Raw genomic sequence first — 12,476 nt, 5'->3', positions numbered from 1 at the left:
CCACCCGTTTGCCCACCCACACAAAAACTCGCTGGCTCTGAATCACTCCCTCTGCTACATGTCTCGGTCAGACAACCCGTTTATAAATAGGTGTGTCTTTTCCAGCAGCCCCGGCGAGGCCAGGCCACCTTTATTTGAGATCGAGTATCTGCTCTTTGATGTTTGCTGTTTGGAAGACGTCTCCTGGCGTTTTCTGAACTCAAACACAAATCTTCGGTAGAACAATTACTGTGATTGCATAACGCACCAGCTGAAAAAAGAGAGCTTAACTCAACCTTCTGAAGTCCAGCAGTTCAGAAAACTTGGCTGTGCAGTTAGAATAGATTGACCTTTATTTTCTGACAAGGCTAAATTCTATTTCATTAAAACATCAGAAAGGAGACTATAGTTTTTTTTTTTTCTGCTGACGCACGGCTAAGAATTGTAAAAATGTTTTGTTTGTTTGTTTTGTTTTTTTACCTGTGTGTATCCTAATGTCCAGGTACCTGAAGGTAATTTCACACTTTGGCCACAATTCATAAAAAACCATAATAGAAAGTCTTCAAGCCATCTAATCAAATGATTTATCAAATGACTGGAATATTCAATAATACTTAAGATATAAACCTTAAAGAACTGGGGACCTCATCTTTAATATAGTTTATGCATAGATGATTATTTGGAACATGACGTAAAACCAAAATTATGACTTTGCATTTTCTTATAACCCAATGTGTATCACAATACACTTAAACCCTGTCTTACTAAATGTATTCATCTTCAGGTCTAGAGTTCAGTGGCAAATAATGACTCAGACTCACATTCTGTCCCTCCTACCTTGAAACAAAAAACACAAATTAGGTCCATCCTTTCATGCAATCCAACACCAGAACTGTCTGTTAACTGTCTAATTCCAAAACAAAAGTTAAGGTGCAGTCAGGCCGTCAAATCTAAAAACAGTGGGCTGTACCGTGCAAAAAAAAACGGATGTATTTCGCCGACCAATAACACTGGGCATTAAAATACAGGTAAAAAAAATATTCTCTGACCCAAGAGTAAGTAAATAACTGCCCTAAAAAATAAATAATTTGGTTCAGCATGACAATCAGAGATGAGTACAATGACACCGGAAGGTAACACGTTACCTTTACCTTACACTTTAACCAAACACAAAAATCTATGAAATTCATATTCATTAGAAAACAAATAATAGAAACTATACTCGACTTACTTTTCAGATAAAAGCAACAAAACGTGACCAGCACCAATAAAAAAATGCAGCTATTAAAGCATAAAGATGCATTTGCAGTCTGCATGGCTTGAGAAGGCAGTAAACCATTTTAAACTCAATATTATACAATTCTTGGTCAATGAGCAAGACCCTTAGCCTCAGTTTGCCCCCTAAGCGCTGAAAGCTTCTCACTACTCCCTACGGGATTGGTTAAATGCAGAGGATAAAGATCACTGCAATGTATAATTGCAATTAATTTATAATTAAGTTCATTAAAGAACTATAGAAACTTGCTAGATGACAGCAGCAAAGAGACCAGACTAAAAGTTGAAAACACTGCACCAAAAGCACTTAGTCTTTGATGATGACTCTAATGAAGAATCATGTCCCTCATCTGACCATTTTTTATCTTTGTTTATACTAAGGCTGAAACAATTAATGTGATTAAACGTGATTAATCAATTATTGAAATAATCGTCAACAAATTTAGTGATTGATTAATCGTTAAATAGAGTATAGAGACTAAATAATGCCTGTAACTGGCAATAAAAACCACTTAGAGCAGTGATGATATCAAAATTGTAAAAAAAAACAAAAAAAAACTGTCAACATTGGATTTAGCAAATGTGTTAAACCATCTGGCATTGGCATTTATTTATTTTTTGCTTTTTTTTTAAGGTTAATACCTTCTTCAAGCTACCTTTTGTTTGTTTTTTGTTTTTTTCCTCCCCTTTTCGGAAATTTTACAATTTTAGAAGAACATCTTAAAAAAAAGAACCAGATGTTCCCCAGATGTTTGACCTTAAAACATCTGGTAATGAAAAGCTCTTTGCTGATCTGAGTAAATTTGTAGCCATCATGTTTTTCTTATTCTTCTAGACTTGCTTTTCTGGATAACTTCTCTAAGAATCCAACAGTTTTGCCTTTAAGAAGGGCAGGAATTACATCTACTAAGCTCGAATCATCCCTAAACATAAGCTGCTGAGCTTTCAATATCTGGGACATTTCACAAAGGCTAGCTTATATTAACATAAATTGTTGACGTTACATCATGTTTTTATGAATAATTTAAAATGATCTCTACAGAGAGCTACACATTAAAATCCTTTATGCAACTTCTATTTATGGAAAGAACCAGGGGGGAAAAAACATTAAACTATATTTAAACAAATTAAATGCCTCCTGCATGCTGAATACCTAAAGTTGACTTTCAATAGTTGATGTGAAGAAGATATGCTGGTTAGCTGATGAGTGTAGTGGGACGGTCCGTCCTTTGCTGTCTGGGGCAACTACAGTGGTCCATTGTCTCTACTGAAACCTGAGACCAAGAAAAGGAACTCCACATACAGCAGAGGTCCCTCAAGACTCCTCGTATGCAGACGCCACCAAAATCGAATAACCTACAATCCAACTTTTGCAATTGTCTCCATCTGAACACACTGGCCGCTATTGTGCAATGTAGCTGATTTGAATGTTATTGTCAGCACAATGCATAAATAAGAACCGCAGTATGAGAGAGATCTTCTTTGGTAACCATGAATTATTCTTGAACTCATGCAAATGTGAAGATTTTAATCTCTGGTTGTAAACAGATACACGCTACATACATCTTGGATTCACATCCAAAAGTTACAAAGCTATAACTTGCAAAAATTTGCTTTGTTTTGTTTTCATAAGATAATAAAATGGAAAAGAGAACAAGTTATATTTTAAAATTAACTAGGGACATTAACTTCTGCCATAAGAAACGCGAAAAGAAATGCGCATATTCATAGTTTCACTCTGAGAAATTCAGTTTCTTGTGCAGGTTACTGTCAATTAAAAACTTTCAAAACTAAAGAAAATCAAAACAGACAGCTGGTTAACTTTTAGCTGCTAGCTAATAGATGCAAATGTTAGCATCTGCTTCAGAACTTATCTTAAAACTAATCCAATATGCAAACATTTATCCGTTGAAATTAATTAAAAGTAGATTAATCAATCAGCGTTATATTCAATTCAGAAATATTTTAGATTTCCAAAATGTAACTATACAAAAAAGTATAAAAATAACAATGTGCATGTGTATATATATATACACATGCACATATATATGCATATATATATACATTTTGGAGAAACATTTCATAAAGGCAAACAAAAATATAGCACCTTACCAAAAATGTATTTGCAATATTTAGAAAAACAAATATCAGAAAAGTGCCGGTGAAGATTCTCAGTCATCTAAGTCAAAGTCATTCCAAAAAAGTAAAAAAAAAACAATCCACTGGACTTTGTTTACAAGTTTGAAGACATTTCGCTTCCCATCAAGGTACTAAATGCTAATTCTGACATTTGAAATTGAAAAAGCTTCCTGGATGGCAAGGGACATGTCTCCTAACTTGGAGACAAAGTCAAGTGGATTATTTTTTAACTCTTTTCTAAAATAGCACAAAACCACAAATATCAACTTGTCGTGATCCAGTCATGGCAATCTTATGAAATTGGTTAAGCAACCCTGTGTGAAAGTCTGTACCAAACCACTAGAAGGACATTAAGCCATTTTATACAGCAAATTCTTCCAATTACAACATATCTGATGCAAAATCAAATCAAAAATCTCTATATTATTTTGTCAATTTAAATTTGGGACTTGCCACCCAAGTTTAGCTTATTATTTAGAGTAAATTCTTTAGGAAAAGAGAGAATGCGTTGGCTATCAATGCTTTCTTGGCTTTGCTAAGCCAAGACAGCATGATACCAAAAGAAGCTGACGCACTAGTCAACAAAAATTATAACATTCAAAGAAAAGAACAAAGTCTAAGAAGAAGGGAAACAACGTTCTCTGCACTGGAAAAGGAGGTAAAAGAGACACTTGGCCAACGGAACAAGACAAGTTACATTTAAAATAAGAAAACACAATTGCATTTTCTTATTTCAAGTGCATTTTATCTAATTATCTTATTTCAATAGTTAAAATACTCATTCCATTGGCAAATAATCCCATTTACCTGCTCAAATTAAGGGTAAATACACTTAATTTAAAAAATGTTTACTTATTTCTAGATCGTTTTTCCAGTGTGTAATTCTGAGTTACACAGTGAAGTAAAAGTATATCTAAATAAGTTACAGGTCATATCAAAACAGACTAGACATACTAATGTCAGCCTGAATCTTAGCAGAACCGTACAGAGTTCATTAAAGATTGAGGTCGAAGGTTGTATCACATCCAGCGTGGATTTAAAAACGTATGATTGAAGTCATTCAAGGGAATATGCTGTTAAAGTAGGTGTCTTTCTTTTATGAGTGCTATATGGCAACAGAAACCTTAGTTAATGAAAATTATTGTCAGTGTTTAAAAAAATGGAACACTGCATATTGTTTTTTAGTTACGTGACATGATGCTAAGGCAAAACTAAGGGGTCTAACTACGTTTTAAAGCTACAGATGTTTTAATAAAGTTATAGCAATCCAGCTGCAATATTTCAAATCTCTTCTCTGAGGCTGCCAAGTATTTTTGTGAACCACAAAATATAAGAAACTTCCTTCAATCATACTTACTTAAGAAAGTATCTCTGGCCAGAGGGAGTCTTTGCCATCTCCCACCCTGCTGGCAGGGGCATTTCATCAGGAATCTCATAGGAGGATTGACGGAGATGCTGAGGAGAGGCACCCGCAGAGGCCATTCCAGAGAGGGAGCCGCCAGACACGGCTCCCAGCTGCAGGGAGGCTGGAGAAGAGTGCGCACGGACGTGGTGGGGAGTGAGCACTCCGCCGCTCCCAGCATCTGTGCTGGCCTGTAATAAAGTTTAAAAAGCCAATATTAATTCACATATCCAGTTTTCATTTTACTTTCATCATCTTACATTGTTTAGAACAACCTACTTGTTTCATCATATAAAGAGAACAATTTGTTTACTAGAGTTGATGTAAAATAACATAAAGAGGTGTTTGGAAAGCAATAAATAATAAAAAGGTGTTGATCAAGCATATTAGTCTGTAAATGTAATGTTTAACAACTGTTGAGCTTTACAGCAAATACTGTTTTTTTTTGGTCGTGCGAACAAAACCTGTTGATTAGATTTTGGAATTGAATATATAGCTGAAAAATGTAACGTTGATGTAGATTATCAATGTTTTTGTTATAAATATGGGGAAGGATACGATTAAATTATTACCATGATCCTATTGAAAAGTAACCTTAATCCATTAAAAATAGGGGAGCCTAACTGCTAACTTTGCTTAGCTTGGCTATGGGACAATGAAGGGCTAAAGGCTGTTTTATGCTTGACGCATGAGCAGTCAAATGACGTCACTTAAGCTTCCGCGCTCCTCTGCACAGCTACTGCTTTGCTTTGATTTTTTCTCACTTGGACAGTTCCGTGGTGAACATGGCGAACAAACAAGCGGCATTTCGTTTTGGTGTAGGTTCGCAAATATAAACATCTGTACTTTCAAGTAGAGGCCTGTGCGGGACATATTTTCCAGTCCCGCTCCTGCAAAGAATTATGATTTTCAGTCTCGCTTCCGCCCGCATCTGTAATAGTTTGTCCCGCTCCCGCCCGCAATTCCCGCATGATTCCGACGTTCGCCTACTGCTCAAGGCAATTCGTGTCATTAGTTTGAGGAATTAAACAGGCTGTGCTTAGCTGAGTACATTACTGGCCGATTCTTCACCGCATAGTGCATGACGCGTGTTAGGTGGCACGAGCTGCTGGTTTTCATAAACCGTTCCATCCCTAATATCCAGCACATTGTGATGTATATATATTAGTGTTGCGCCGATGCCATTTTTTGGCCCAGATACCGATACCCGATACCATAATAATGTAAAATAATTGCCATCATGGCTTTGTCAAGCTGCTGCCTACCTTTGTGAAGCAGGAAAAAATCTAATACAAAGTGAATCCAGTAGAACTTTTTATTGCCTACCAGGAGTGGGTGACAATAGTTGAATAAACTTTTGGCTCTCAAAATGGTATCGGTGCCCTATTTGTTGGTACTCGCCGATACCGATACCACCATTTTAGGGCAGTATCGGGGCCCCGTCCAATACTGGTATCGGTATCGGTGCAACACTAATATATATATAAGACATAGACTGATAATTTCTGATTTCATTTTACATTTTATTCTACGTTTTAAAACATGTTTTAAGTTTGCGGGACTGCAACTTTACACCTCTCCCTTCCACACCCTCAATGAGCTTTCAATATTTGTCCCGCGCCGCACTGCTTTGCGTTGGGTCCCGCGAGTCCCACGGAACTCCCGCGGGAGTGCAGGGCTCTACTTTCAAGCAACCTTTGTGTCGGGGCAAAAAATGTCAGCTCTATCTATTAAATACTAATATCTAGTGACAGTATTACTGCTAACTTGCCAGGAAACTGAGGTGGGTTTCAAGAAGAACCCTCCTAGCTGGAATCTTCATTGGAAACATTAAAAGGATACTTTCTAGGAACAAATTGTAAAATCATTTCAGTCAAACTGTATGCTTTGACTAGTTTGAAGATGTCACCAATGCTAAAGTGAAACTCATGAGGGAGAGCATCTGAGGCCCCAGGGAGTTGTCGCTTACGTACGACACAACTTAGCCATGGTTGTCAGGGTAAAGATTTACAGGCCACCTTGCTGGAAAAGACTTTATGCCTTAATCACAAACCAGTTCTTATGTTTTGTTTATTTTTAACCTGGAAGAGAAAAACAGACAAAGTCATTCTCATAAGTGGTTACTAGTTAACTTTTAGTCCAGTAATAGTCTAACTACAATTAAAGATATAGACTAATAACAAGACTAACACCTTGCTGGAAAAGACTTTATGCCTTAATCACAAACCAGTTCTTATGTTTTGTTTATTTTTAACCTGGAAGAGAAAAACAGACAAAGTCATTCTCATAAGTGGTTACTAGTTAACTTTTAGTCCAGTAATAGTCTAACTACAATTAAAGATATAGACTAATAACATTGCTTGCTTTTCTCTGCAGGTTTTATTTTCAAACATTGTGTGTCCTCTGAAAGACAGCAAACTTCTAAAAGCTTCTTGGTAACCTTAGTCTCTACCCTACCGCTGGTAACTAGGAGGATTAGGAACCAATGGATGTTATAACACTTTCTACGATAATCCAAGAGCTACTGGAGTGACTGTGGTGAAAATTAAAATGATATCTGAGGTGAAAATAGGACTGGGTGCAGATTTTGGCAGCCTCAAAAAATGCCAAAAAATGCATTATCCACTTATAGATGACATAACATTTTTCTCTGGGATTACAGAAGAAGGGCTGCTCAGTGGCGCAGTGGGGAGCACTGTTGCCTTGCAGCAAGAAGGTTTCCAGTTTGATTCCTGGCCTTTGATCTTTCTGCATGGAGTTTGCATTTTCTTCCTGTGCATGCATGGGTTCTCTCCGGGTACTCCAGCTTCCTCCCACAGTCAAAAACATGACTGTTAGGTTAATTGGCTTCTCTAAATTCTCCTTAGGTCCAAGTGGGTACCTGAATTGTTTTTTGTCTCTGTGTTGCCCTGCGATGAAGTTTACCCCGACTCTCGCCTGTAGACAACTGGAGATAGGCACCAGCACCCCTCGCAACCCCAGCAGGGATAGAGAGTGACGGAAAATGGATGGACGGATAAAAAAATACTCTAAATCAGCTTACCAAACCAACTTAAAAGCAATCCCCTTTCCCTTTACATAGGCTTAGATGTTTAATTTTGCTATATTTCAACCTTATAATTGTTCATTTTAAGTTTTTTAGAAAGCGTTCATATTTACAAATACTTCATGGCATTTTAATTTATTGATAAAATGTATTACACTGCACAAATCACTATAAAGATGCGTAAAAATAAAATCCAGCAAATATTATCTACACTAAAAAGAAATCAGTGTAAATGTGATTCCTTAGCAGAATGGTCACTTAGGGAGCACTCACTGCATTCTACACATCTTTATAATGTTTATCATCCAGTAGTTTTTATTGCTCCAATTTGTGATCTTTAAAAAGGTATCAACCCCACTGATCCGGTCAAAGTCCACCTGCATAAATGTAATTATGTTTTTTTTTTCATTAAAGTGCATTGAGTTATCAAAACCCCTGAGAAAATACAGATCACCACATTCTGAATTCTAGCCTTTAACGGCGCTATAAATGCTACTGGTGTATAAAAATACAGAATAATCCCTAATTTGATTATATTACACAGTTACTGTCTTAGTCAAATAACATGCAGCTGTCATTTTGCACATCTCTGATGTTGTTACTTTTTTCAAACATCCATTACTGTAAAAATGTCCATAGAGGTATATTGGTTATTTATTCTCCAGGTGCACAGTTTTTATATTGTTAAAACACTTTACAGTACAGTATTTTATTTTTTATTTATTTTTAAACTCTTCACTATTATGTTATTGTTATACATTTTTCTAAGGTCCACATCTGTGTGACCATTTTTTTCTATATTTTTTCTTTGCTGATGTAAACACCAGAATTTCCCCACTGTGGGACAATAAAGGGATTTTCTATTCTATAATGCTGATTACATTGGGAGATTATTGAGAGACTAAACATTTCAACTCAAAGTAAAAAAGTTAGTCAAAACCATAATTTCTTAAATCTATCCGACAAACAATAGAAAGTTGTTTTTTTTAAAGCGCTCCATTGGTCATAAAATCCGTTTTCTTCCCAGATATGTGGACGCGATGCGCGTTCTCGCGGCAGGGCAATGAAGCCTCTACGGGCATGCGCACTGCTTACAAAACTTGATCTTTAAGAAGGGCGCACAGGGAGTAGATGGGATCATTTCAGAAAACAAGTCATCTTTGTTGCAAGGAATCATACTATTGAATTGTGTGAATATTTTCTTTATCCTCTACTTAAGTCCGTGTTTATTGACCACATGTGATTCATTAAGCTACTTTTATTTAGGACTAATGGAAAACAGTGATCTCCTTACTAAAAATTGACATATTTTTTAATGTTATTTAAAAATTATCTAAATGAAATAGCTGATTAAGTGCAATTGTAAAGTTATAAAGTGACTTTTCGTTTGTACATTTTTTTGTTTTTTTTGTTCTGAAAAACATAAATATTTAGAAAGTTGTTTTAGAAGTTTGAAAATTAAAAAAAAAAGGTATGAGAATAGAGGAGTTAAATGTAATCAAGTGGGGGAGAGACGCACTGAGGCCCACACGGAGGCCCCAGCTTTAATCAGCGGGGCCACAACAGGGCGGGCTTACTTGTCTGGAGTGGGACTTGGGCTCCGGGGGCTTGAAGAAGGAGTCTGGGAGCTTCCTCATCCTCATAGGCAGGGAGGCTGGGGCGTTGGAGTTTTTCGGATTCATCACGCTGTTAAAAAGCAGCTCCAGGTCTGTCTGAGAGTCGCCCCGTACGTGGACGATCTGGTGTCCAGCAGGAGGGTTGTGTTGGTTCGGATCCATTTTTGTTCCCCCCCAAATTTAAAAACAAATAAAAAAAAAATAAAATACAAACAAACAAACAAAAAATTAAATAAAAATACAACTATCAGATTAACTTTTTAAGAGTCCCAAAGAGTAAAAGCGCATAAACTAAAGCGCAGTTCCAAAGCCTGTGGACGCGCAGCAGGAAATTGGGAAAAAAAATCTCGACGAATCTCAGCAGACTAAATCATATCCAGAGTCATTCTAAAAGTTGACTTCAAAAGTTATTTCTTTTTCTTGTAAAAGTGTGTTAGCTGTCAGAATCTGCAGTGAAGACCAGCGTTTTCCAGTCGTTTCCTGCTGGCATTCTTGTAAATGTAACAAAGCGCATATCTGCTCCACTCAGGAATCTGCTGTCCCGGGGCCCCTGCGCTCGAAAAACCGCAAAAGAGTGAAAAATCACGACATGAACTTATGGCTGACAGAGCCGAGCGACTCTTTAAAAGGTTATATCTGAAAAAACAAAACTATATGTTGGTTTATCTTTCATTAAAAATCATAGCTGGGCTGTGCAAATCTCCGCTCCTCACTGCTTCAAGGAAAAAAAAAGTTTCATAGTGTTGAGTCTAAACTTTGGGCAGGACATCAAACTTTATGGCTCATGGGACGGCTTTTCAGAGGCGGGGCCCACTTCCAAACCCGATAGGAAGTTTTTAAAGCTACAGTGAAACTAAAGAGAGACCTGACAAAGAAGCGCAAAATTATTACTATAAATGAATGTTGATAATTGAAAAAAAGATTAATGCAAATATTTAATGCTTTTAAAATATAAATATAATTAATTGAGATAGTAGCCTATGACTTTTAGGCTACTATCTCAGATTTACTTAGATTTACATAATTCAAATTATTATTATTATTATTATTATTATTAAATTATATATATAAAAACATGACAATTTGGAACGATTACTGCAAATCAGAAACACATTACATTATAACAATAAAACAATATCTTTTAAGCCATGTACCTACCATATATATATATATATATATATATATATATATATATATATATATATATATATATATATATATATATATATATATATATATATATATATATATATATATATATATATATATATATATATATATATTCCTACACCATATATATATATGGTGTAGGAAAAAGAAAAAGAAACTGAACTTTATATATAGCCATCTACCTACCATATATATATATATATATATATATATATATATATATATATATATATATATATATATATATATATATATATATATATATATATATATATATATATGTTATAAAAAATAAGCATAAATCAATTAACATATCTTTAATCTTAGAAATGATGACTTATATGTAAAAAACAAAAAACAAATTGGACACAGAAGAGGAAAGACCATCTATTGAGGAAGATCTGATAGTGATGGCAATGCACTGTCTTTGGATACTGAAGAGCTTCCAGACATCTTGAAGCACAAATAACATCATTTACAGACTTTCATCTATATAGAAAATTAGATCTGAGTTCTACCCAAGTGGTAGCTTAGAATGGCCCTAACTCTCCTGGTTACTGTTGCATCTGCAGAGCAGAGCTTTTCCAAACTCAAATCTCTACAGTGATGTCATGTCAAAGCAATGGCTTTGCAGGCAGTAAAGTTGGCAAGGGGAGTGGGTGGTGTATTGAAGAAGAGTGGTTTGCGTTTTTAATATACAGCGTTTGCATATATTTAGATAGATTTTACAGCTAATTACTCAACTTTAAATTTCATTGCCTTTTCCTCTCTGGTTTTAGGAAACTTCTTATTTCCATTATTCAAGAACATGCTTGAAAACCTTTGTAAATTTAATTATGTCGGAAAACTATTTTTGATTAATCAATTATTATTATTTTTGTTATTGTTGGTTTTGTACTACAAGTTATTTTTGCAAACTGGTGCTGCAGTTTGAGCCACAATTACTGCAAATGAACTACTTCATATTATTATGTTTTAGTTACACTAGAGGGCAAATTGAAAATAGTAAACAAGAGCAGCAATAAGTTTATAGTAAGTATGTGAAATACCTGATTATTTTACTGTTGATTGCAGTAATGAACTTTATTGGCAGATATACCTAAATCAAATCTTTCTCAGGGCCTCATGAAGGCTTTGGCTTTCCCTGAAAAAATGCAGTTGAATCCATTTAAAGCACCATTAGAAAAATATGAAAGAAAACATGGCAAGCAGGTAATAACAAAATGTACAATCAGATGTGCATTTTTCTAAACCATTCCATCAGCAACCATTAAAAACAATTTATCATATACACTATTAAAACAGGCTATACAATATTATCAGGTTTATTTTAGAGCAGTTTTAGGAGCACACTTGACATTTTAGGAAAGTTAGAAAGCAAATTCCAATGATGACTCTAAACAAAAATTTAAAATAAATAAATCTTCCATGTGGGTACAGTTATTACTGTTTATAAAAATGGCTAAATGATAGTATTAAAAGCTGAAGGAGTTAAGTTTACAAATTGTTGAGGAAAGATTTTTGTAATAAGCAGCAACGTGAGCAAATATAAAGGGATCCATCCTACGATTCCTATGAAGTGCAATGATTATTTACACTTTGCAGCCAGACTAAAGGATGCAAAGGGCTTTAGAAAAGATGCTCCACTGCAATAGTCTGAATGCCAGTTTTTATCTTTAGTTTTGATTCTGTCTTAATATTTCTTGCAGAAATATTATGTTTTACAATGATTCTAAAGAAAGGGTATAAGCCCTAGTAAAGTGGGGTATTGCCTGCTGTTTTGTGTATTTCTGCCATAATAAAACATTTGTAGACATTTAGCTGTCTTCTCTATATAGATAAGGCTTAA

General features: G+C 35.2%; 1 protein-coding gene across 1 annotated transcript in view; it reads right to left on the bottom strand.

Moving 5' to 3' along the window:
- yap1 (Yes1 associated transcriptional regulator) overlaps window positions 1–12,476 on the bottom strand; it is a 51,668-nt gene that overhangs the window by 28,877 nt on the left and 10,315 nt on the right. The window contains exons 3-4 of the mRNA XM_038282839.1: window positions 9,419–10,107; window positions 4,751–4,986 (exon numbers count right to left, since the gene is read on the bottom strand). Coding sequence (XP_038138767.1) covers window positions 4,751–4,986; window positions 9,419–9,619 — 437 coding nt within the window. The 5' untranslated portion in view covers window positions 9,620–10,107. The remainder of the gene's footprint in view (window positions 1–4,750; window positions 4,987–9,418; window positions 10,108–12,476) is intronic.

Source organism: Cyprinodon tularosa, unplaced genomic scaffold, assembly GCF_016077235.1.
Source record: "Cyprinodon tularosa strain WSP-4 unplaced genomic scaffold, ASM1607723v1 ctg188, whole genome shotgun sequence".
In the NCBI taxonomy this organism is placed as follows: domain Eukaryota; kingdom Metazoa; phylum Chordata; class Actinopteri; order Cyprinodontiformes; family Cyprinodontidae; genus Cyprinodon; species Cyprinodon tularosa.
The sequence above is the reverse complement of the archived record's forward strand: the minus strand, read 5'-3'. Positions and strand labels throughout refer to the sequence as shown.